Raw genomic sequence first — 27293 nt, 5'->3', positions numbered from 1 at the left:
GGGAAGGAAAACTGACTGTAGTTTGGAGGAGTACTATTGTTGACCAGAGTACCAGGGGAAGGGAAACCTGCTTGAGCAGAGCAGAGGGACTCCCGAGGCGCAGAGGACCGAGAGAAACCCTGCCCAAGGGAGAGAGGGCAGGAAGCCCAAGAATAGGGGCAAGAGGTAACGACCTGACCCATCACATGAAGGAAAAGCGTGGGATCCACCATAAAACCATTGGCCATTTGTCACATACTTCAAACATCATTTTTTTTCTGAAGATGGTACATGAACCTATGAAGTTCTGAATTGTTCACGTATATGATTGTTTTCAAGGGCCATTTTGTAGGTATTGGTCATAGAATCATAGGACTGGAAGGGACCTCAAGAGGTCATCTAGTCCAGTCTCCTGAACTCATGGCAGGACTAAGTATTATCTAGACCATCCTTGACAGGTGTTTGTCTAACCTGCTCTTAAAAATCTCCAATGATGGAGACTTCACAACCTCTCTGGGCAATTTATTCCAGTGGTTAACCGCCCTAACAGGAAGTTTTCCTTAATATCCAACCTGAACCTCTCTTACTTCAATTTAAGCCCATTGCTTCTTGTCCTATCCTCCAAGGTTAACAATTTTTCTCCTTTCAACAACATGTATTGTCATAAACAGTTCAGGAGAATCAATTAGTGTAAAATTAGTGTACTTGTACTATTGTGAATAAAGCTGGCAGCTTATTTACATATCGTTCCCAACAAACAGAACAAACCGAAGCCAGGATCATGTGATGAACAATGTAATCTGGCAATTTCCAAGGCTTAGAACAAATGATTACTAGGTAACTAAAGTAGGCCTCTTCTCTGAATGGTAGCACACTTTTATATAAAATCTATACACGGCATATCCGCTTGGGAAGAAACACCTCGCAGAATAATTCAGCACAGTATTAGTTCAGTCCAAGTGAATGCAATACATATTGTGTGGTTCTTGGCAAGTGAATTAGAAAATACATTTAATTATTTGTACAGGGCTAATTCCGGTACTGTAAATATAAATGAATATTGTGGTTGCTAAGCTGAAAAGGGAGTCCTTAAACATTTCAGGTAAATAGTAAGCCCCCATCAAGCACTACTCAAGTTTTTAATCAGACTTTTAGGTACTGAACTGCATTTTAAGAACTGAATTTCTCACAGAAATGCTTCTGGTTTTTTTTCTTTTGGGCAAAATAATGTTTCATGCTGGCCTGAAGTCAAATAACAGGTAGCAGTGGCAAGGTACTGTGTGATGTTATATCTGTTACCTACATGTATTTGGTGTGTATTGAGGCACAAGGCTAAAGACCAAGGCCAACGCTTTCAAATGTAAGTATCTAAGGCCAGTCACTTTGTAATAGGTCAACTGTTCCATTCCAGACGTGCCCTAGTGTTGGTGTAATGAGGAGGGTGGGGTGGCCCCGGAGAGTTCTAAATGAGAAACAGCCCAAAGGCAAGGGAGAGAGCCTGGAGTCTTGACCGTGCAGAGGACTCAGAAGAAGATCAGAGCTGGGCTGAGAGCTGCAAGGAGAGGATGTCACTGAAGGAGGGAGCAGTGAGAGTTTCCTGGTTGAGCAGTGGAGCCAGATCAAGCTGGTGAAAGTGAAAGGTGGTTGGGAGGTCCATCCCCAGGCCAAAGAGCCACAGCCAGGTAAGACTGAAGGCTGAGAAGAGCAGCAGGATGCCTGCTGGACCTCTGAGGTGGGGATCTGAAGCTGGAGGACCATAGAGAGCTGAAAGCAGGGGAATGATTGAGGGGGAGTGAATTCACCAGGTAAGAACTATGACCAGACTTGAGAATGAAACCAGGTGGAAAAGCACCCCAGCTAGAGCAGCTGAGGTGAGGTGTGGTGAGAGGAGCTGTACTTGATGTGTTGATGGACTATTGGAGCTTGAAAGAGTGAGTGTGCTATTTGGACTGGACTTGGGAATTCTGGATGGTGGTTCTGGATCCTTTAGTAATAAATTAAACCTTCAAAGGGCTATGTATAGTCTGAAAGAGTGTGTGTACTCCAAAAGAAAGGGGAACCTGAAGCGGATCATGCTGTGGCCTGCCGCAGCAAGGCACCCCATGAAGGGGCTGCCTTCTCCCACTCCTACATCCATATATTAGGCACCTAAATGAAACTATCTGATTTTACTGTGAATACACAACTCCCATGGAAATCACTTTTATCTAGATGCCTATATTTAGGCATCTAGATTTGAAAAATATGTTGAATACTTTTGCAGTCACCTTGGCAGGGTCAGTATCTAGTACAAAGGCAAAACAAATGCACACCAACGTTGGAGCTGGTCAGGGGTGAAAGTAACTTAAAGGACTTACCGGTACTCCAGAGTTCTGCGGAGGGGGAGGGGCCTCAACTGGAAGAGGTGTGGCCTTTAAATCCTGGGGCTTTTAAATGAGGATTTAAAGGGCTCAGGGATTTGGCTGAAGCTAGGAGTCAGGCCCTTTAAATTAACCCCGGAGATACCAGCTGCAGAGGTGGCTGGGAGCCCTGGGGTTTGGGCAGAGGTGAAAGTAATTTACATTTCTTACCCATATGGTCCAATCGCAAGCAACCCACTCACCTCCCTACGTACTTCGCGGATCCCTCCCATTGCATGACATAGATAGAGAAAATAAAACTTCTATTACTACTACCAGTACTGTCTGTAATAAAACTTTACTATTGGAATAAGCCTGAAAAAGTGAAAACTCACTGTCACATTTTTCTCTGTGTCTTCCCTCCTCCTCCTCCAGCCAGGCTGCTGATGCTAGGCTTTGTGCTTTCTCCCTGCCTGGCACTCAGCAGCTGCTGCAGAGACTTCCCTCTAGCTTGCAGCAGGGAGACTGCCTCCTGCATAAGAACAGTTTATACTCAGTTGTTCCCTGATGGTTCAGCCCCCAGGGTTAAGAGAGGTTTCTGGCATCTTTGTTAATTTCACTCCCAGTTTGGGGAAGCTGTGTGTGACCACAGCAGGGGCAGTTCTTTTCTGCCCCCTGGATGAGGGGATCTCCAATACCACTAAAATACAATAGCAGGGGCCGGTTGCTGGGGTTGGGGCAGTCGGCGGCAGGCTGCAGCTGCATTGTTTGAGATGCACACATTCATACACATACATACTGTGTGTATGTGTATGTGTATGTGTATGAATGTGTCAAAAACAATGCAGCTGCAGCCTGCCTCTGACCAGCAGCGATCCCAGCAACCAGCCCCTGTGGGCTGCTGCCTGCGGAGAACCAGCAGGTGCCTCTGGGCTGGGTCTGCCAAGGAGTAAGTAACCAAGGCAAAAACCACAGCCAGCCAGGGAGGGAGCCGGGGGAGGAGGAGAGGAAGGGAAAGTCAGGGGTGAATGAAGGACAACTGGAATAGCCTTCCTGAAATATACAAGGTATTTTAAAAAAGTTTTGTCAATTTCAGCATCTGCACTCTGCAGGCAGGACAAAACAAAGAGAGATCTGAGATTGCACCTGCTGTCCTAAGAACATTTCAGGTGTTTAAATCAATATAGAAAGAGGGTGGATTGGAATGAAAACTACTATTTCTTCAAGGAGGCACATAATTTTTCACTGAATATCAGTTTTCCCCTCAATCCCCTTTGTGTTTTGTCTATTGGAGCTATTTGCTTTCCCTGTTTAATCTTTAGCTGCTACTAGCAAAATTGCTTGCCCAAATAAACCCTAATTCATCATTGACACATTTTCCATCATGTTTCTCCATGTTTTTTTGTGTTGTTTTTTTAAACCCAGCTAACATTTCAGAAGAGGATGCTGCAAGCAGTGTTGGAATCAACAACCGTGATCCTCTTGTCTGGGGAGGATGGGATAAGATTTGAACTTGAAATGGTTCCTGATTTTGATTGTTGTTTAGGAGATCCCTCATTCTCGGGGCAAGAAAGAATTTTTACTGCCCTGCATGTCTCACCACCCAACAACAACTGGGAGTTAAATTCAACGGATTGCCAGAAACGGCTCCTAACTCTAGGCACTGAACTGCACCAGGGAACAGCTTGAGTTTTAACTGTTCTTTTTGCAGGCAGCAATAGCAGGACCTCTCAGCCAGCTCTAATCCAAGCTAGAGCCTAGAGGAACACTGCTGCTGTGGGGAATGGGGAGGAATTCAGATGGAGAGGGGAGCGGAGGAGACAAGAAACCAATGTGACAGTATTTTCCCTTCACCCTGCTTTTATATTGGCCAGGATTTAGTGGGCAGCCAAATGCTTGTTAATTTGTATGTGTTATATTAGATAGGAGAGCTCCCTCATCCCCAGGGGCAGACAGGACTGCCCTCCGTGTCAACACACACCCTCCCCTCGATCCACCTCCCTCCCTCCAGCTACTGTGAGTGAAATTAACAAGGAGGCCAGAAACCTAGCCCTGGGGGCTGAACCATCAGGGAACAGCTGAGTTTAAACTATTCTTACGCAGGGAGCAGGCTTCTCTTTCCCTCCCTCAGTCAGTCTCCTTTTCTTACCAGTCCTCCGTACTGGCGCATACCAGCTTACTTTCACCTCTGGTGCTGGTATCACAGCAATTCACTAACAATTCCCAATACGCACTGTTTATCCAGCATGCCCATAGCGACTGATTTTTCTGAAGTGCCACTCATGCAGCTGCTCCCAGTAAAGTCATGTAAATGTGAGGTCAGTAATCTGTTCGTGCTGATTCCAAAACAATATTGCCAGCATCATCCACTCATTTGTCAACTCCTCATATAAGCATTGGGAAACCTGCTCTATGCAGTTTATAATCCACAAAGAAAAGTGTGTGAAGGCTGGCGGTAGGAGGACATGGTCAAATATATACAGTTGTGAGATACATTTGCCATTTTTTCTAAGTGTAACTATGGGGAGAAAAGTGCCAATTTACCCCAACTTCCACCCAAGCTATTATTTATTCTCTGGTTTCTGACAGGCATCACAGCAGAGGTGGGTCTTAAGGCAAAATATGAAGACATCTGTTCAAGGAAGACATCTTAAGAGTAACAGCAGGTTTGAAGACATAAATGCTTATATGAGGAGTTGACAAATGCATGGATGATGCTGTAATACTATGAGATTTTTTGATACCTAGTGATGAAAAGTACTATGTACAAGTTTTATATATATGTTTTATATATATAAGAAACTTGTACATAGTGCTTTTCATCACTCAATGTCAAAACACTTCACAATTTTTAATCCTCACAACACCCACATGAGGTAGGCAAGTGTTGTGTTAGTAAAGTGCAAATCACAATGGGCTGTGATCCTTATTGGAACATCTGAGTGCTACCATAACACAAATATTTATTACTAGTAATAAAAAGGCATTGCCACCATAGATGAATTATTAATATCGTCATGGTGGAGAAGAATAATGCTGTGGGGAATGGAAAAGGAAAGTAGGCTTTGTTTTGGGGGGGGGGTTTGTTCGTTTTTTGTTGTTGTTGTTGTTTGTTTATTTTTGTTCTGTTTTTGGTTTTAACATTTGAGACATCAGGTTGCATGTTTCAATCTTACTATAGCAACATAGATCTTTAATGTTACTGCTCCCACATTTTACCCTTTCACTGACAGTCCAATAAGACATCAGTTCAACCCAGGCTAAATATGTAACAAGATAAATAGACACATTGGGATATGTCTCTCTCTTCATTCAGGACAATACTGTAGCCATGATGACTGGATCCTGAGTTCCTTGTTGGAGTTGCAGTGGGAGACACAAGTGAAAGGAAAAGCTTTAAAGCACAATGTGCCGCCCAAGCAGTGTTGAAATTCAGTTAGTTTTTGTGACCCCATCTCAGCTAAAGAAGGGATTTTTCATTTTGGCCTTTGCTGCCAGGCAGACATCCAGGTGTCTCCTTGTGGAAATGGCAGAAGGAGACAAAAGGAAAACGCTCCAGGCTGTTTTCCTTTTAAACACTGAGCAGCAGGATGTCAATTCTTTTTCCTTTCTGTAGAAAGGCTTTCAGATTACAGTCACGTGTATATCTGATTACACACGTTATGCCATGTGGTGAGGGAAATAATAAAACAGTGAAATTAAACATCAAAGGCTGAACCCTGAGATGTGTCAAAGTAGCACTTGCCATAGGGGGACAAGGGGGACTTCATGCAACTCTGTGTCCTCATCCCTTTGCTGGGGCTGGCTGAGAGGTAGTTTGCTTAGCCACATAACTTAGAGCAGCTTCAGGGCTGCTTGGAATTATGCCAGTTTGTTATGGCCCTCAAAGGATTCCCCCAGATGAGGGATTGTTGGAGCACAGAACCTTCTGGTCATACTTCAGCTCATCTTTGCCAACCTTTGGTACACCACTTACACTGTGTGGCATAGAGCCAACCAAGGATTCCATTAGGGTGGGAGAACCCTTAGATGCCTGTCGGAGATAGTTTTAAGTCTCACTTTGCACTGCCCAAGTACTGCAAAGGAAGGCAAGAGTGTGCCAGGAGCTGAACCCAATTACTGCTGTATTATGTGGTGTGTGTGTGTGTGTTTTTTGGTTAATAACCTGAGCCTGACCTTAAAATTTGCTTCCACAATCAATGGTGGGCACAAAATTTCAGGCACAAAATTAAGTTATTTTAGAAAATTTGGCTGTTATCTGCTTTGGATCGAAAACATAAGGACAGCAGCAAAAAGACAGGATGAAGCATTTAGAAATAAGTTATTAATGACAAAAATAAAAGGAAGTCCTGTGATACTCACTGGGGAAAGTAAAACATGGCCTGGGAACTACTAATTTAAAGTTGATCTAATATATTGCACTGTCTTGGAATGTCTGTTATCAAGTTTTTTGGTGCAAACACTTCCTCTTATTCTGGTGAATGTGGCATGCTGCATGCATGTATACATATGCCACCAACTGAACTCACTTGGAGTGTAGCAGTTGTAACATGGCAGCCTAGAGGCAGCTATAAAGGAAGTTGTACCTTTAAATGTCAAAAGCCATCATGAAGATATCAGTCTGGCAGAATTTGGAGGGGGTGGGGCCAGGGGAGGTTCCAGGCCCCAGCACGCCAAGTGTATGCTTGGGGCGGCAAGCCACGGAGGGTGTTCTGCCATCACCGCGAGGGCGGCAGGCAGGCTGCCCTCCATGGCTTGCCTGCGGAAGGTCCGCTGGTCCCGCAGCTTCGGCGGACCTCCTGCAGGCAAGCCACGGAAGGCAGCCTGCCTGCCGTGCTTGGGGCGGCAAAATTCCTAGAGCCGCCCCTGGGTGGGGCATAGGAAGAAGAGACTAAAATAAAGGTTTTATTTAATGAGAGACAGAAGATTGGCCACTTTGGAATAACTATCTGGAGCTATGAACTGGGGGGAAACTGGAATGTGGGTTGCTAGTATGATAACTGAGAAGGCCCAGGGACTCCATTAGTGTTACAATAGCTGACAGTGATGTCTGATTTCAAACCGCTGGTTAAAAAGCAGGAGTTGTATACATCCTTTCTGGGCAGCAGCAGCTGAAACAGCAAAACAAGAAACGTGTTCCCATTAGATCGGGGTGGGCAAACTTTTTGGCCCAAGGGCCACATTGGGGAATAGAAATTGTGTGGAGGGCCATGAATGCTCACAAAATTGGGATTGGGGTGCGGGAGGGGGTGCAGGCTCTGGGTGGGGCTAGGGATGAGGAGTTTGGGGTGTAGGAGGGTGCTCTGGGCTGGGACTGAGGGGTTTGGAGGGCGGGAGGGGGATTGGGGTGGGGCAGGGGTGTGAGAAGGGGTATGGGTTCTGGCTGCTGGCTCTGGGGTGGGACTGGGGATGAGAGGTTTGAGGTACAGGAGGGTGCTCCAGGCTGAGATTGAGGGGGTTTGAAGAGCGGGAGGGGAATCAGGGCTGGGGCAGGGGGTTGGGACATGGGGAGAGGCTCAGGAGTGCAGGCACCAAACGGTGCTTACCTCAAGCGGCTCTCAGAAGCAGTAGTATGTCCCTTCTCCGGCTCCTATGCAGAGGTACAACCAGGCTTCTCTGCACGCTGCTCCATCTGCAGGCACCTCCCCTGCAGCTCCGATTGGAGCACGTAGGAGCTGGATCGGGGCCATGTCGCCTGGCTTCTGGGAGCCGTGTGGTGCACCCCCCGACCCATCGCCCTGGCTGGAGCAGGGCCGAGCCGCACGGTCTGGCCCCTGACCCAGCAGCCCAGCCAGAGCGCTGGAGCACGGCCAAGCTGCATGGGTGCAGTTTACAGGCTGGTTTAAAACAGCTCACAGGCCAGATGCGGCCCGCTGGCCGTAGTTTGCCCACCCCTGCATTAAATGTGCAGTGAATAGCAATTAGGGCTGCTTAGAAATATTTGGATGGAATGTCAGAAAATGCTGATTCCTCAAAAGTGAAAGACTGTGGAAATGTGCAGGTTTTGACAAAGTTGGCTTCAAAAGAAAAATGAATGTTTTGATAACCTTTTCAAAAAGGAACATTTCCATTTTCCTCTTAGAAATAAATGTTCATTTAAATGTTTAATAGAAATTCTATTTCATTACATCAATTTTTTTGAAAGTCAGAATTGGAATGAAAATTATCATTTAAAAAATATTGTGTAGCAGGAAATCGCTTTTGCTTTTGTTCAGTTTTGGAACAGTAAATAAAACTTGGAACTCATGGAAAATGTAAAATCTGGTTCCAGCCTGGTAAACTTGGGAACTTTGATTAAGCTAATCTTGTACAAATAGTTATTCGAGGTGCCTAGTGTCTTTTACAGCTGTCCCCCTGCTAGCATTCCTCTTTCCCTTCTCCTTCTGTTTGTCCTGGTGGCCGCCCCTCCCGGCCATTGTGCTAACTAAAGTCATAGCCCTATTCATAGGGATGGCTTGTACAGACCAACTGGAGCCACTGCCCTGCCTAGGGAGGGGGCTTCTTGCTTCTTTGTTTAGCTCCTTTGTTCAGACCCGGGCTCGGTGTGGGGGGCGCTGCCCAGAAATGCAAGACCTGAAGTGGCCAACTAATTAAGCATATGAGTCATACCTGTGGCTCAGAACATGCCCAGGCATGCCTATGCTCACCTGCAGGTTTTCCCTGCCTCCTCTCCTCCCCTGTATCAAGAGGAGCCAATCAAAAGTACTGGTGGGAAACTGCCTAAGTTTGCCTTTAAAACCAGACATTTTCTGATCAGACCCCGGAGAAGGTCCTTGCTTTGCCACCTGGTCTGATCAGCTAGGGGTCTTTGGGGGGCCCTCTCTCCGCTCTCGTTTGTTTTTGAGCGTACCCCCGTTTTTAAACTCCCCTCCCACGAACAACGAATTTGTGCCTGGAGATCTCCTGATTACTGAAAGCGAATCGAGTCCTCTCTCCATCCTCCGATGCTACTGCTGTTCCTGTCTCTATGTTTGCTGCTGTCCTGGGGATTGGTAAGAGCTCTCTCTCTTGCAGGCTCCCCCTGTCCTAGCTGCTGGCCTTGTTTCCCAAGCAGACAGACCCAAGCTAACTCCTTGGTCTGTATCTATAATCTGTTTCTTGCTCCGCAGCGCCTTTGCTGCTAAAAAATAAGCCTGTGCCACTGCTGGGCTGTGCCTTCCTGGACTGTATCCTGGGCTGCCAGCTTGCAGGCCCCCCCCCCCCACCCACTGCTGCTAAGGTGCACCTATTAGAATCAGGTTCTTAGTCTAGATAAGTTGTAATTTCATTTTGCATAGCTGTGGTTAAGTTAGGTTTAGAGAATTGTTTGTATTGTGCTCTGTAAGTTAGGTTTAAAAAATTGTTGCATTGTGTTCTGTTACTTGCTAATTTGTGTAGTCTTGGTTAAGTTAGATCATAGATAAGATTTTGCTGTGTTCTGTATAATTGTGGTTAAGTCTGTCTTCCCGCTGCCCCCAAACCTCAATTGTATTACTGAAGTCTAGCATAAAACCCCATTGATTACCCTTTTTTTTCTCTCTAACACACCTCACATTTTACATTTACACTACTGTGACACATTTTACCCATAACTGTTAGTTGGCTATATGCTGCTGTGACACACCCTTTACATAGAAATTGTTAGCTACCTGTTACATTTATACTTCAGTGTTAATTGGTTACCAACTGTATTGTACCCCACTGTATTGTACCCCACTATTGAAACCCCCTATACTATTTGCTAAAAGAAACCCCTCCCCAATTGTCTACCTTAACAAACCCCATACCCCTCACCATTAAATTTTCCCTGTTTTTTGCATTTTCTTAATAAAGTTTATTTTGCACCCCACCAGTGCAGTTGTTGTCCCCCAAGATCCCCTACCTGCTGGTAGAGTCACCAAGAATGTAATATGTATGATGCATCTGTCCTCTGATAGACTTAGGTATATGGTACAACTTTTTCTATTTAAGGTGTGCTAAATATTAAGTACTGAGCGTCCTCCACTCCCTTTGCTTCCAGTTATAGTAGTAAGTTCTCAGCATCTCAGAGGATGAGGACAACACTAGGCTTATCATTGTGGCATCTATGCTCTTCCTGTACCTTATTAACACTACCTTTGACAGAACAACTATAACGTAGGGAGGCAAGAATGGGGTCGTGAACTACCCACTGCATTTGCTTATCTCTCTGTAACACACTGTACTGTTCATAAACTTAAGCTTGGCACTTTGAATGCTAAGGTATTTTTGTGTTAAAGAGCCTTAAATAGCAGTGAAGAAAATTTTTATTTATTTTTAAAATTTAACCTTCTCGAAAGAGAAGCCAAGGTTACTGCAGAGCTTCTTAACACAAACCTTGTTTCGCGCAGAATAAATTAAAGATGCTTGCTAGTCGTTTAATGTCAAGGTTGTTTGCCATATTGGTGTAACAATGTTGGTCCCATGATATTAGAGAGAGAAGATGGGTGAGGTAGTATCTTTTATTGGACCAACTTCTGTTGGTGAAAGAGACAAGCTTTTGAGCTACACAGAGCTCTTCCTCAGGTGTGGGAGAAGTATTCCATATCACAGCTAAATACAAGATGGAACAGATTGTTTAGCATAAGTAGTTCTGAGACCTTCAAACAGCCCCCAGCCTTGCCAAGCTCATCATCAGAAACAGGATCCCCATAGACCAGTACCCAGTAACTCAAAGTGGCACTAAACCCTGCCATAACAACAGATTCAAAACCTGCATATGCTGCTTCTGTGATCAATACCCTTCACAACATGCCTTTCAAGATCCGTGGATCCTACACATGCCTGTCACAACATGTGGTGTATCTCACCCAGTGCACTAAATGCCCCAATAACAATTTTGTGGGTAAAACGAGACAAACACTGTGCTCTTGAATGATCTCACACAGAAAAAGGGTAAACAACAAAAACACCCTCGCATCTGGGGGCAAACACTTTTCTCAAAGCAGTCACTCCACGTCTGACCTCTCAGTCTTCATTGTCAAAGGAAACCTGCTCTTTCAAAAGACAAGCCTGGGAGATTAAATTCATAACTTTGCTAGATACTAAAATTCATGGTTTTAAGAAAGACACTGGATTTATGGCTTATTGAAACAATCTGTAACACATTTCAGAGTCGCAGCTGTGTTAGTCTGTATCTGTAAAAAGAACAGGAGTACTTGTGACACCTTAGAGACTCTTATGCCTTTTTGTCCTGTGGCTGCAGAGATGTTAACTGGCCAAGTCATCCTGAAAGGTCTCTTACAATGTGTGTTAACTACTTATGCTAAACAGTCTGTTCCACCTTGTATTTAGCTGTGATATGGGGTACCTTTCCCAGAACTGAAGAAGAGCTCTGTGTCATTCGAAAGCTTGTCTCTCTCACCAACAGAAGATGTTCCAATAAAAGATATTACTTCACCCACCTTGTCTGTCTAAGGCAGGGGTGGGCAAACTTTTTGGCCTGAGGACCACATCGGGGTTGTGCAACTGTATGGCAGGCCAGATAGGGAAGACTGTGCCTCCCCAAACAGCCTGGCCTCCACCCACTTCCCACCCCCTGACTGCCCCCCTCAGAACCTCCAACTCATCCAACCCCGCCGGCTCCTTGTCCCCTGACTGCCCCCTCCCGGAACCCCCACCCCCTATCCTGCTGCCTGTCCCTTGACTGCCCTCCCGACCCCTATCCACACGCCCACCACCTGACAGGCCCCCTGGGACTCCGACTCCAAACCGTCCCTGTTCCCCATCCCCTGACCACCACCCCAGAACCTCTGCCCCATCCAACCACCCTCTCCTCCCTGACTGCCCCCCAGCACCCTGCTCCCTTACCCAGTCCCCCTCCTCCCTGCCCCCTTACCAGCAGCAGGAGCTCACAGCCGCAACACCCGGCCAGAGTCAGCTGCACTCCCCACGCTGCCCAGCGGGAGCGGCCGCCCAGAGTGCGACCTGCGCGGCGGCATGGCTGTGGGGAAAGGGTGACATCAGGGGAGGGACTGGGAACTAGGCTTCCCGGCTGGAAGCTCAGGGGCTGGGCAGGAGGGTCCTGTGGGCTGGATATGGCCCCCAGGCTGTAGTTTGCCCACGTCTGGTCTAAGGGCATGTCTACATTAGAAAAGTCAATGTTAGGTCTACTTACGAGCACTGCTGTAATTACTGAGGTGGTTAATATCCACACTACCCTCCTTCTGTCGATAGTGTGTGTCCTCACCAGAAGCACTTCTGCTGACTTAAGAGGGGCAGTGGATGGGGCTGAGAACCTGAGCTCTCAGTTCCACACCCAGCTCCTCACCACGAGCCTGGCTGTCCCCAGGGCTCTCAGCTCCCCTCTCCCCACTGCAAGCTGGGCTCCTGGTGGCGAACGCCACACCACGCTCCTGGGCTGTTGGTGGGGAGCCGGGAGCCTCTGGGCAGTAGCCTGGCTGGAAGTGGAGAGCAGACAGGCACAGCCTGACTTGGAGTGGGGAGCCCAGGTAACAGCTGGAGCCCCCACCCACCCCAGTGACAGCTGGGCTTTCTTGTCAATTTCAGGGCTCCAGCATGGTGTCATGAAATTGACAAGAATGGCAGCCAACAGCCAATGTAAGTAACACATTGGGTACGTGGACACTGTGTCACCCTAACTACACTGACATAAGCCCCTACGCCTCTTGTGGAGGTGGAGTTATGTCAGTATAGTAGGACACTTACATTGGTGGGAGCAAGACTGTAGTGTGTACATTGACATAATTAGGTTGATGTAAGATGTCTTACATCAATCTAACTCAGTAGTGTGGACCAAGCCTAAGAGTCAAACATAATTATTCAGTCTGGGACTTTCCATTGCCATGGTGTAACTACTGCAAATACTGTAATGGATCTTTAAATAGTTGGTGCCTGGAGGAAAGGTGCTTCTAGACATTAAGGACCAGAAGAAAATTGGAGAGAAAGTCCCTCTCTGTCTAGATTAATTTGACAGATGGATCATCTTATCAGGAAGCTGTAAATTATAAAGTCTCAGACAGAGTATTTTGTCCAATTCTAGGTGTCACATTTCAGGAAAGATGTGGACAAATTGGAGAAAGTCCAGAGAAGAGCAACAAAAATGATTAAAGTTCTAGAAAACATGACCTATGGCAGATGATTGAAAAATTGGGTTTGTTTAGCCTGGAGAAGAGGAGACTGAGGGGTGACATAACAGTTTTCAAATACATGAAAGGTTGTTACAAGGAAGAGAGTGAAAAATTGTTCTCGCTAATCTGAGGATAGGACGAGTAGCAATGGGCTTAAATTGCAGCAAGGAAGGTTTAGGTTGGACATTAAGAAAAACTTCCTAACTGTCAGGGTGGTTAAGCACTGGAATAAATTGCCTAGAGAGGCTGTGAAATCTCCATCATTGGAGGTTTTTAAGAACAGATTAGATAAACACCTGTCAGGAATGTTCTAGTTATTGCATAGTCCTGCCTGGAGTGCAGGGGACTTGGCTAGATGACCTAATAAGATCTCTTCTAGTCTTACACATCTATGATTATGTGATGGTAACTGGTGCTAGATTGAAAAGAAAATAAAAAACAGAGCAAAAGGGAACACAGTGGCCTTATAACAGGGTGGCTTGCCCCATGGACTGGAGAGCCTGAGGCTAAGCCAGCCCCAGTTACAGACCAAGCCCTACTTGAGTGGGATCAGGCAATTCCCCATAAAGAGCAGAAGCTGGCTGCAGTAATGGGAACAAGAGCCAGGCTTGAATGGTGATAAGGCCCAACTGGAGAAAGGGCTGGAGGGAGAGACAGGTTGTAAGCTGAGAGAGTAAGGAAAGCTCTCAAGGCCTGGGAGAGACCCTGATGAAAGAAGAAAGAGACTGGGAAAAGATCTCCATGCAAGGAGGCCTGAGAGGAACCATGATTAAGCAGGGAGGAGACAGAGAGATCCAGAGGAGTATTTAAGAGGTTGTGTGGGAAGTGGCTCAGGGGAAAATTGCAGCACAAGTAGAGGAACAGAACTAGCTGTTCAGTACAAGGCCCTGGACTGGAACCCAGAGTAGGGGCTGGGACTGGGTACCCCGGCTGGCCCCAAGGAAGGGGGTGTACAAGCCCACTGCAAGAGTTATTGAGCTCAGCAGGGGGACAACAGGCTGTGGAAAAGCCCCCAGAGAGGGGAAAGGATTTTTTTTTGTGTTAAAGACATTCTGGGGACTTTTAGTTTGGACAACTGTGATCCCAGGAAGGGTGGACTTAAGATGGAGACCTGGCTGCAGAGCCGAGTTACTGACAGAGGAGTCACCACAGCAGCAGAGTGACTATTGGCGGGGGACACTAGCTCTTCAAGGGAGCTGCTACACCACACATGGCCATGAGGGGGCACTTAAGCCGTGAGTGAACCTAAAGTTACAATCTGCATACAGCAAGAGGTGTTAGAGAATTAAGCAAGTACCACAAACTGAAAGGTGTTTTTACCTGAGTAGAACAGTGAGAGAAAATAACGCTATCGAAATTAACAATAATCTGTTCATTGTGGGTGGGCCTGGACAAAGGCCTCCAGTTGTCCATAACCCAAAAATAATTTAAAACTAGTATTATCATCAAGCATTGGATGGCAAGTTTACTTTAGTTAAACTTAGCCAAATTGTTGAATTACAATGAAAGCCTTTCAGAGCCTCCTGCTGGTTGACGCTTCTGAAAGTCACAGAATATGTGCACAGACTCTGAGTATGTTTTTCAATGATGCTGAGTCACACAAGGGTAAGGAAGGAGGAGCCCCAAAGCACCAGAGCCGCAAGTAATTAACGGCCTGGTAAGGCATTAATATCCTTCTTGAGCACTGGGAGGAACACGGTGTGAGGTACTCTTGCTACAATTTTTTATAATGCGCACAAGCACTTCTCCAGCACATCATACAGTAGGCAGGCAGGTGAGAATGAACTCTGATCAGAAATTACCGAATCTCTCCTCGTGTCCCTTGCAGCAGCAAAACACACCAGGAGCCAATTTTATTGCTGGAGAAAGGAAGCACCCTATATATCGTACTCTCTTATTGGAAAAGGCATAACGAAGGCCCTTCGTTTCTCTGAAACCAATTTGGAACTGAAAACAAACCATTACAACCTTTTTCTCGTAACCTCCTTTTGCAACCTCCCAGTGTTGGAACTTCATGACGTGAAATGACTAAATCATTTTTCAAAGGGACCCTCTTAAACAGTAGTATAAACTCTCCGAGTTGAAAGGCAGTGCTACTGCAGATGCTCAAGACACCACAGAGATGAGCACTAGACAGGTAGCCACAGAAATGAGCCGCTATTGAGCATCGCACTTCCTATTTGTCCTACCCTGGAAGCATTGCTAGTGGAAAACTCCTCTATATTAATCCTTAGCTGATGAGTAAATTTTATGAAACAATTAAGGTTAGCTTTCAAGATACAGACTAAGTTTCAACAATGGGCAAAATGCGCTCCGCTCTGTCGAAGTAAAAAATTTGGGAAATTCCTGTGTTTAAGTTATGTCAGGGATAAATTTGGCCTGTGTATCCTCAGATTTTTGAATCAGCCTTACACAAGACAATCCTTATGTGCTTCTGAAATTTGTCTGCGTAGGACCAGTATTATCAGGTAAGTAGTTTCTTTCTATTTCACAGGCAAACCACATTAAGATTGAGAGTACAGTATCAGCAATGTAAAGTGAACTACATTACTGATATGCTGTAATTGTTACCAATCAAATATTATTGCACCAAGGCCATTCGAGTTAAGGTAGTATTTAAAGAAATCCAAGCACATTCAGTTATGGAAATGCGCGTCGGGCAGCATTGAGAAAGCATTTTGGGTGCCCTTAATTGACATGCCCAGGAAATTGGATGCCCATCTCCCATTGTTCTTATTGGATTGGAGAAAACAAGTTGCCCTCCAGATAAGATGACCTCTTTCAAAATAACCCCTAAGCGTCTGGAAAAAAATCTTCCTCTCATCATTTTTTTTTAAAATGAAAAGGCTTTCATCCCAAATCAGATTGTCGTAAATAGATAGCTAAGGGTTAATGTTTCTTTCACCTGTAAAGGGTTAACAAAGGGAACCAAACACCTGACCAGAGGACCAATCAGGAAAACCGGATTTTTCAAAGCTCAGGGACGGAATGTTTGGGTCTGTGTCTTTTGTCTGGCTCTCAGCTATGAGAGGATCCTTTCTATCTTCAAGCTTCTAATCTTCAGTTTTTCAAAGTTGTGAGTACAAAAGGTAAGAAAAACAATAGGCTGTTGGTTTTTTGTATTTACATGTGTGAGTTTACTGGAATGTTTTAAATTGATACTTTTGAATAAGGCTGTTTATTCATAATTCTTTTAAGTAAATTGACCCTGTATTGTCAACCTGATACAAGAGAAATTTTTATTGTCTTCTTTCTTTTTTTATATAAAGCTTTCTTTTCAAAACCTGTTTGAGTTTTCTCTGGTTTAAAGGCTAAGGAATGAAGGGAGGGGGAAATCTCTTTGTGTTAGCTTGACTAAGTTTGAATCTGCATAGCCTCAGGGGAAGAAGGAGGGGGGAAGGTAAATTGCCCTCTCTGTTTTGCATTCAAGGAGTTTAAGTACAGTATCACCCAGGATAACCCAGGGAGGGGAAAGCTGGGGATGAGATAACAAGGAGACAAGGGGAGGAGGTTGTTTTCCCTTTGGTGTGAGACTCAGAGCCTCTGAGTCTTGGGGTCCCCCAGGGGAGACCAGAGTGAGCCAAGACACTGGAATTTTTGGCTGGTGGCAGCGATATCAGATCCAAGCAGGCAATTAAGCTTGGAGGTTTCATGCTAGCTTCTCATTTTATGAACGCTAAGGTTCGAATCTGAGTAGGAAGCTACGACAAGGATGAAAGGTGAATAATTCACAATTTATCACAGGAGGGGAAGAATGAAAAAAAGTTCAACTTCAGGAGACCAGAAATGGACGTTTTCTGCATGTTCTGCATGCTGCCAGACTCCCCAGTATTCATTTTGTGCCCAGAGGGGAAGTGCTGTACAGTAATTTTGAAGAGGATACACACTGTATTCTTCATACATAAAGAGATTGAATCCTTGTTCTACGTGCCACCAGCCCTTCTATAATGATTACATCTGACTGTGGTAGCGAAGCACTATTGATATGCTTTAATATTTGTTAAAATGACTTGTGACAATGGTTCGTAAAATTCAATTCTTTTTTAAATCTCTGGTAATAACATATCTTAAATTCACTGTTCCACAGTTAAGGTGGCAGGCTCTTCATCTTCAAAAGTAATTGTCTATACAAAATAAAAGTTTAAAGTTAAATGTTACATTAAGTCACCATTCCTGAGGTAACTACACCTTTGACCCCTTTGTGGCCTCTGGACGGGCACCTCACTGAGTTCTCAGGCCTCTAGTTTTACCTCTTCTCACAACAGGAGTTTGCAATCCAGTCCCTCCAGATTGGGGATTTGGGATCCAGACACCCAGAATTCATTTTGATTATTCAGCAGGTCTGACCAGCTTCAGATTCACCACTGGTAACCATTGACAGAATTAGCCAGTAACCAGCCAGCTTTCATAAAGCAAAGTATGACTTATTCAGAATACAAACCATTACAGAGAAAACCTATCTTAGAAAACAATAAACTATTTATATGCAACTCTAATATATCAGGCAGTCACTCATCTTCCACATGGAGACCCTCATAGGGTTAAAGTACTGCAGGTTCTTTCCTCAGGATCTCTGTCTTGGTCTCAGTTTCACATCAGTTTTTGGATCTGCTATGAGTGTCCTGTCTCCCAGATCATGACTGTCTCTTTATACAGTTTCCAATTCTTCTTGAACCAGATCAAGCTACTCTATGCTATTTCCCCCAGAGAGTGAACACTCCACAGACTTGTTACCCCAATGGATTTAGTTCCTGCAAGAAATATGCTTTAGTTCATCTGTTGAGCCAGGCTACAATCACTAGCCGACCTATAAAATTACACATAACACTTATAAATTTGATACAGTAGCATTTGAATATTCTATGGGTCCTTAGCATCTGTCACATCTCAATATAGGTCTTTGACTATTCCATGTTTCCAAAGCATTGAATCTCTCATATATTACATTCTGGCTTTTCTTTCGTACTAAATTCTTTCCTCTGTCTCTGAGATAATCTATTTAAAATAATTTAAAACAAATTAAATGTGTTTTAGGATCCTTTTCCAATGGCCATTAGAGGCACATAGGGTAAGATTTTCCCCTGCATCCAAGATCTGCTCAATGCAAGAGAAAGAAGTTCCATCTCTTTGAACCTGTGAGCTGCTTGCACTACCCCAAAGCTGATCTAAAGCAAACTGGATTGTACTACCTTCTGTCACTGGAAGGTCCTAAGGACCCATATATGGATGGATGATTGGCTGGGCATAGTTCCACCATACCTCACCTCCAGCCCCTCTGAGGTTGGAGAGGTACAGAGGTTGACTACAGCCAGAATGCAACCTGTGTGGCACGAAGAAGCTGAAGCAGAAACCAGCATCTGCCCTATTATTTCCAGAGCTGTTCTGTGGCCATGCTTGCATAAACTCAGCATGTTCTACAACTGAACCCCCAAGATACGCACTAAACTGCCACTGAGTACCAATGTTAGTACAAGTTCCAAGCATTCATTATAATGAGTGTGTCTTTCAGATCTGTCAAAACATGTTCATGTTAGTGATATACTTGCAAAGGTTAGTAGATAAAATATTAGGCCACTAACACTGCTACTTTTTAGTCCAATTGGCAAAACACTTGCTTGGGAAACCTGGGATATCTGTATGCCATACAAAAGTAGAGAAAAATCCAGGATATGCTGGACAATACAGGTCAATTGAGGTGTGTTTCTGTTAAAATAATGGCTTCTTGTAACCATTGCATGGTTCATAGCATGTCCTGTGCAAATAATGCCTGTCACTCTTGTACAATATGCGTGATTTTGTACTTTAATAAGATGTGACAGTCTCTAGTATTAAGTGTCTGCACATAAATTATGTTGTATTCAGTGAAATCAGTTCATTTCCCCTTCTGAAGCAGCTGATTAGAAGCTGACACCGGAGTCAGTGATATGTTGGGTCTGGAGCAATTCATTATAGATAGAATATTTATATTGAAAATGTCTTTCCCTTTAGACTGTTGGCTGTGATTATGAGATAAATTCCAATGCAACTGAAGATCGATGCGGAGTTTGCCTAGGAGATGGATCTGCTTGTCAGACGGTGAAGATGATGTTCAATCAAAGTGAAGGATTAGGTAAAGAGGGGCCTTTTTTTTCTTCTCTTGCTGAAACTGTTTCTTCCAATAAAGATACTAGAAAAATTCTTCTCATTTCAAGTTGATGAGTAATCTGAATGGCAAATTACCAGTGGAGATGCCTCACTGACAGCTTTGCATAGTCTGTTTTGAATCAGAAACCATTCTTTAGTCTGGACTGTGAAATGGCTTTGAGTGCCCCTTGACCAATTAAATGCCTGTTTTGCCTCCTGGCTGTTGGATGTCAACAGCCTCCACGGCAAATTACCCAGATAATAAATAGCCAGCAAGCTCATTTGCAAAAGGTATGTAATTAACCGCCTTCGAAAAACGGGGAAAATCACTAGGTGGTAAGTTCCCAGAAAACTCCCAGAGCAACTTGGGAATTTGTTCCCTGGGTGACCATAGATCCAGCTACATCAGTTTTATCTGCCCACTTGCAGCCCATTCCCCACGTAGGTAGCAGGTAGGGATGTGGCTGGGTTGATCTCTGGGTAATGTAATGATCCATAGAGGATGTCTGAACAGTTTCCTGGAAGTTCTTAGGATTGGGGGAAAGGAAAAGTAGCTTCATACCACCTTCCCCCTTCTCCCCTCCCTTGAATTCTGCACCTAGAACAGCTTGGCCAGGCCAGGCCAGATCCTCACATTTGCTCTTATTATAACACTTCCTGACTTGGTGAGCAAATCAGTGAGATACATTATTGTTGCATTTACTTCTGCTGAAAAAGTCCTATGAATCTGATAGTTTCCAGAACATAGTTGAGCAGAGGGTGATCAGACAGCAAGTGTGAAAAATCAGGACAGGGGGTGGGGAGTAATAGGAGCCAGTATAAGAAAAAGACCCAAATATCGGTACTATCCCTATAAAATTAGGACATCTGGTCACCCTGCTTGAGCTCTAGATAGAAGTATAGCAGATTTCACTCTGAACACACAAACATTTGGTCGTGGTTTTATTTTTGTTAACCTACTGTGCTATTTATTATTAAAAGATATTGCAAATATTATTAAAAGAATGTAGTGCTTCTGAAATAGAGTGGCCTGCAAAGTCTCTGATTAACTACAGCCTGGGTATCAGTAAAGATAGCTTCTCTATACCACTCCTATCAGATACTTAGACCCTGACCTGCCAAGGAGTAATCACCTTCAGAAGTGAGAGGATAGTTCACTTCCTAACCTCTTTTAATTCCTTGCCCTCATCTGAGATTACCAAAAGTTTATTATTATGAAGTAAGATAGTCAATTAGTAATTTATCTACAAACATCACTAGAAAGTGGACTGAGATCACCAGCTCATTTCACATTGGCCCACCAAGCAGCTGTCAAATGGAAAATAGGGATGGAATTTGTAAAAGCACTTAGTTTGGACCTAACCCTGCTCCTATTGAAGTCAAAGGTAAAACTCCTATTGGTTTAAATGGGAGCAGGGTTAGATCAGTCTTGAGCACTTTTGAAAATCCCACCCCAGGCTTTTGGTCATTACTGACCAGGGCTGGTTTTGATCCAGAGACCTAGAAGTGAAGGATTCTTTGTTAGAGGTATCTGAAATTTTTGCTCAAACCTCAAAGGTGTTCAGATCAGCTTTCACTGGGGTTGACTTACCTTTGCAGACAACAGGTGGTCTGCACAATTTTTGTACACGTCTAAGAACTTTTCATGAAAGCTGGGTGCAAACATTCTGTCAGGGTAGTTGTGATTTTTGTGCGTCTGTTCTGAGTGAGGCAGTGTGGTCTAGTGGATAGCGCACTAGGCGGTGACTCTGGAAATGTGAGTTTTATTCCTGGCTTGGCCACTGGCCTCCAGGGTGAGACCTTGAGCAAGTCACTTCACCTCTCTGCACCTTTGTAACAGGTGATAAATGATACTGACCTTTGTATTGAGATCTCCTGATGGAAAAACAATATACAAGAGGAAGGTATTACTGTGAGGCAAGCAAGCATGCTTCCTTTTGACATGTTTTATGTTTGTAGTGCTGAGTTCTGAACCAACTTCTGAGACACTGTGCACACTTTTGATTGCCTATTTTATGGAATTGAAATAAAAGCTCAAGCAGGGAAAGATTTTTATTTATTTATTTGGGGGATGGACATGTCCTAAATTCAGGGACGTACCATTTTTTGTTTGACCTGCCATGTTCTGATAGACAGTAGTGTGGTTTATTCACACTGTGGGCTGTGGTGTGCTGTGGCACTTCTGAGTTCCCAAGAGAACTAATTAACTAATTCAGGAGAGTTGTGGCAATGTAATAAATTGGATGGGCAAACTGACTCTGACTTGGCCTCCAAGTTTGTTTATATCAGTATGTATAACAATCAGTTACTACCTCATAAACCGGAGACACAGTCAGTTTAATATTTTGTTATTAAGAAACACAGTAGTTATTCAGAAGAACATAAGAATGGCCATACTGGTCCATCAAGCCCAGTATCCTGTCCTCTGACAGTGGTCAATGGCAGGTGCCCCAAAGGGAATGAAAAGACAAGTTATCATCAAGTGATCCATGCCCTGTCACCCATTGGTTCAAGTTAATTAGGCAGGTCAAATACATTAACCAAAAAGTTTATACAAATAAAAAAATCATTCAGGTGTTGACTGACTAAATTATCAAATGTTGTAGGCTCCTGTGTATAGATGTGGCACCTAAATCATTATGTTTTAAAAGTTAACTAACAAATAAACAAAATAGAGGAAAAGAAATTATACTGACTGTATAAATGATAGCTAGAATCGGGGTTCCGATTCAGTGGTGCCTGCTGGTAAAAGGCCGGCACCTATTCTATGCAGTCACCATATTTTCCAGAATATTAGGCTATGTCTACACTAGCAGTTTTGTCAGTTTAACTTATGTCACTCAGGGGTGTGAAAAAACACGCCCCTGAGTGACATAAGTTAAACCGACAGAAGCACCGGTGTGGACAGCGCTGCATTGATGGGAGATGCTCTTCTGCCAACATGGCTACTGCCACTCATTAGGGGTGGTATAATTATGTCAACAGGAGAGCTCTGTCCTGTCGGCATAGAGTGGCTACATGGGAGATCTTACAGCGGCACAGCTGCATCGGTACAGCTGTGCCACTGTAAGGTCTCTAGTGTAAACATAGCCTAAGATTACTTCTTTTTTAATGTAAGTCTCTCCCTGTTATGGTTGTTGAGATATACTTGGTTCATGTTTTTGAGGTAACCGAAGCCAAGATTCCGCCTGCAGAATCTAACCAACAGCTCTGAGAGGTGTGAACTGCCTCATTGATCTCAGAGACTGCTAGTTCAGTAACCCAGTGCGAGCAGTTGCATGTAAAAAAGGAGAGAGAGGATTATTTTATGAAGATCTGCTCAATTTGTTACCATGAGCAAGCAAGCACCACTTTTCCTCTGCTCCCAATGAAGAAGCAGCGAAACCCAAAGAACTTAGCAGAACCCAATGGGGTATCTAAGGCCCCACAACGGGGAGCCATATGGGACATACAAGGAGCCGAGCAGTGGCATTGATTATATCTGAACCCCCAGTGAAATTGCAAAGCCCAACCAGCCCAGAGAGCATGCATGTACAGTGGGCAGCAGATTGTTTGGCTGGAGCTTATTTTACAGGAGTGTGGAAGAATACCATCACCTTGCCCCCGCCCCTGTCATCCCCCCCTCCCCCTCCCTGCCATGCCCCCCTGCCAAATCTAACTCCTGTTTGGAATACAGATCAAGGTTAATAGTAACATGGGAGAACTTGCTATACCTGTTTGTTTAGAAATGGCAGTGAAAGATAACATAATTATTCTGAAGGCAAATTTTGAAAACAGAGATAAGGAACAGTTGCCATATTTGGTACAGTTCTACAATTAACCTATACGCTCTCTTCTTTTCTAGGAAAAGGTAAATATTGTTTCTATCCCAGCGAAGCTGCAACTAGATGATCTGCAACTGCAGACTTAGTAGCATCATACTGTTTAAAATGCTATTTGATTAAAATCTTTTAATTTGTCATCTTTAAATATCCCCCACATGTGTCCTGCCTCTAAGGCAAATTAGTATCCAGTAAACTGATAAGTCTATTTTACCTTCCTTCTTAAATCAGATAACCTATTAACTCTCATATGTGGTGTCATTCACGTTACTGTATATATACAAAGACCTATCTACAACAGAAGGAGCTGTTGCTTAATTGCGTATTATAATCTCATACAGCACATTTTGTTGTTGTTAAAATGGCAAGTTAGTGTTGTATTTGCATTCAGAGATCATGTGTTCAGTGAGTTGCTGCACAAACAAACAGAGAACCATTATTTGTCTTTTTAGTATGTGGTACAAGGCAGCTCACACACCTCTTCATCATTTATTTTATTGATCTATTGAGGAAAACAGGTCTCTAAATAATTAAGGGGAGGGGAGAGAAAGTTGCCCAGAACATAATACTGACCAGCCATATTGAAATAGCTTTTGTGTGAAATCCACTAAAGTCAATGGGAGCTTTGCCATTGACTTTCATGGGGCCAGAATTTTCATGGGACCTTTTGTATATTTCTTTTAAGCTCAATCAGGTTTTAAAAATGTAATTAGTTGTACAGTTGGAAAATAATATTCTCATAGATAATGTATTTTCCTTTTCTATAATATATTTTCCTGTATTCAAGTTTGTTGAAGAAACAGGTTTTGTTCTAGAAAAAGCACCATAATACTGGATGTACTGGTAAAATATCATCTGCTACTGGTGATCAAGATGGCAAAACATGCAGTCCCTTCCACCTGTTTATTTTCCTGCTTAAAAATTGCAGAATTCCTTAAACCAGGTGATCTTGTCTGCATCATGTAAATGACATTTGGAATCTAACCTTATGCTTCCTGTATGACACACTAGACAGGAGTCAAATTTCAGGTAACACCTTCTGGTTCTAACGCAATTTGTCATATTTGGATTTGGATCAGTGTTCCATATTAAAAGCTTTCCTTGCTTATTTTACTATATAACTTATGAATGTTACAGGGATACCTATTTCAGTGCAGAGAGAGCTGAAATAAGCAAAATGTGCTTGAGGGAACAAAATTAAACCATTTTTTTTAAAATCATGAGCGGTTTATCCATAATTTCTAGGGCTGTCAATTAATCACAGTTAATTCAAGCGATTAAAGCAAAACAAATTAACTAGATTTTAAAAAGTAGTCACGATTAATCAGTTTTAATCACACTGCTAAACGATAATACAATACCAATTGAAATTCATTATAAATATTTTTGGATTTTTTTTGCCATTTTCAAATATATTGATTTCACTTTATATTATTATTTTTATTACAAATATTTGCACTGTAAAAAGATAAACAAAAGAAATAGCATTTTTCAGTTCACCTCCTGCAAGTCCTGTAATACAATCTCTTTAGCATGGAAGTGCATTAAAAAAAAGTTTGTGCAGATATTTTATGTGCAGAAACTGAGTGACACTGCTGCAGAAAGAATGAAAGAAAGATAGTGAGTTTGTTGTCTAATTTTCTAAGATTGTGTAAGGCTAGCATTGATACTGCACTGTCATTAAAAAAAACAGGGAAATAATTACTTGAATTTCCAGTGCTCTCCATGTCTTTGTTTGCCTAAAGATTATGTCTGCTTTTAGAGTTCTATAGTAAGTATAGTTCTTTTATAGTAAGAAATTATATAGGGCTGATAATTAAACAGCACATGTAAAGTCTAAAGACCTTTAGCTTGTCCGTTCAGCATATTTAACAAAACTGGGTCAAAAGCCAGGTGTACATGCTGCCATCTGTTCCAAAAGTAAGTTTGAAGATGTTATGCTGCTTTTAGTGGAACAGAGTGATAGAAAAGGAAAGTTAATATAGTTTTGATCTAAATGGGTCATTCAAAGACAAGTCCAGCTGGGCTTCTGAGATAATTCTTTTAGTTATGCTGCTGAAGCAGTACATTTTCCACGTCTTCAAATCTGCCAAGAGACCAGATGTGCACCTATTGAATCATGCAGTGAAGAGCTTCATATTCGCTTTAAATAATCAGTTGAGTCTTTCATATGGACTGTAGTGCAAGGAACTCAATTTCACCTGAAAAATGCTTTCGATTCCTCACATCTCAAAAAGCTTCTCATGATTGAAATGCCATCTTGAACTGAATTCCTACTGCTAACACTTATTTTATTAATTACCTTTTTATATGCAGTGTATTACTGCGTGTACTTTTTTCTACCCATGCAGGCGGTACATTAGCAGATACAATAGTGTATTATTAAGTGATGGACCCAAATCTTGACCACAGAACACCTCCAAAATGTAGGAAGGACACATTTCTAAAAATTGAGCTGAATTTTGCAAATGGCCGCTTTTTTATACTGGTCCAAACGTGAGAGAGCAGGTGGCAACAGACAAACAAGAGGGTGGGTAGGATAACAGTGAGCTGACTGACTCTGGTATAAGAAGTAGATGTCAACGGGCCTACTTCTATTCTCATTTACGGTGGTGGGACTATTTACTTCAGTGGTGTTACTCCTGAATTACACCAATATGAAAATATTGTATTATTGTATCCATGTCTGTCCCAGGATATTAGAGAGACAAGGGGAGTAAGGTAATATCTTTTATTGGACCAACTTCCATTGGTGAGGGAGACAAGCTTTTGAGCTTACAAGAAGTTTTTCTTGCACAGAGAAGGGCTCTGTGTAGCTTATAAGCTTGTCTCTCTCACCAACAGAAGTTGGTGCAATAAAAGATATTATCTCACCCACCTTATCTCTAGTATGAAAGGTCATTCAAGACTTCAGACTCCAGTGGGAGTTCGGGCTTCACAAGAGCTGCAGGATTAGGTTCTTAAGATACATTTAGTTATAGCATACATTTCTTCATACCTTAATTATGACATTTCCATTCCCTTCAGTGGTTAGGAGTATATACATTCAACTTTTCAAAAAGAGTGTGTGGGGGAGAGGTTAATTGCCTCAGTGAGTTGCTCAGTTCAAAGAGCTTTTATAATGCCATCAATATTAATACTCCAATGTGTGGGCTAGATGGCTCTGACATTTTGACTGTGTTGGTGAGTCTCAGGCCAGGTCTACACTGCAACTTTAAATTGGTTTAATGGCCGATATACCGATTTAACGCTGTACCCGTTCACACGACGTCGTCATTAATATCGAGTTAAACGGCTCCTTAAATCGATTTCGGAACTCCTCCCAGACGAGAGGAGTACGTCTAAATTCGAAAGTGATAACTCGGATTAGGGTTACGTGTGGACGAAATTGCATGGATGCCTCCTAGAGACCACATGCACTCACTTGACCGCTCGGCGCATACCGAACTCCGGATGCGGACAGTTCCGTAAAACAGGAAAAGCCCCGAGATTAGAAATGACATTCGGTTCACGAGTTGTCCAGCTCTGATGCAGCACGAGGTGGCATGCAGTTCAAATGCAAAGATAGCTCCTGGCAATTGAACCTTACGCGAGATACTAATCTGATCGCTGTAGAGATGGAGACATATCGTGTAGTATACAGAGACTGCCGTTAATAATAACAAGGAAACGCCCCAAAGTGTTTGAAAAATAAACTAGATACTATCTGATGCTGTATGGTGAGACAATCTGTTATCAGAGCTCCTTAAAGAACAGGGAAATGCCAAAGGTGTGAAAAATAAAACTCCAGACACAGCAGTGCCAAATCGTGACAACCGTAACGGAACCAAGACTCAACGGAGGCGCATGCAGGAGGGAGGGTAATGAGGGACTAAGCTACAGTCTCCACAGCAGTCTCTGAAACATTGGCATTATTGGGAGCGCCCAATGTTTAGCTTAATAAC

General features: G+C 43.4%; 1 protein-coding gene across 1 annotated transcript in view; it reads left to right on the top strand.

Annotated features, from left to right (window-relative positions):
• ADAMTS12 (ADAM metallopeptidase with thrombospondin type 1 motif 12) overlaps positions 1-27293 on the top strand; it is a 324205-nt gene that overhangs the window by 218362 nt on the left and 78550 nt on the right. The window contains exon 14 of the mRNA XM_032763220.1: positions 19394-19514. Coding sequence (XP_032619111.1) covers positions 19394-19514 — 121 coding nt within the window. The remainder of the gene's footprint in view (positions 1-19393; positions 19515-27293) is intronic.

The sequence above is a fragment of the Chelonoidis abingdonii genome, chromosome 6 (genome assembly GCF_003597395.2).
Source record: "Chelonoidis abingdonii isolate Lonesome George chromosome 6, CheloAbing_2.0, whole genome shotgun sequence".
Classification (NCBI taxonomy): Eukaryota; Metazoa; Chordata; order Testudines; family Testudinidae; genus Chelonoidis; species Chelonoidis abingdonii.
The sequence above is the reverse complement of the archived record's forward strand: the minus strand, read 5'-3'. Positions and strand labels throughout refer to the sequence as shown.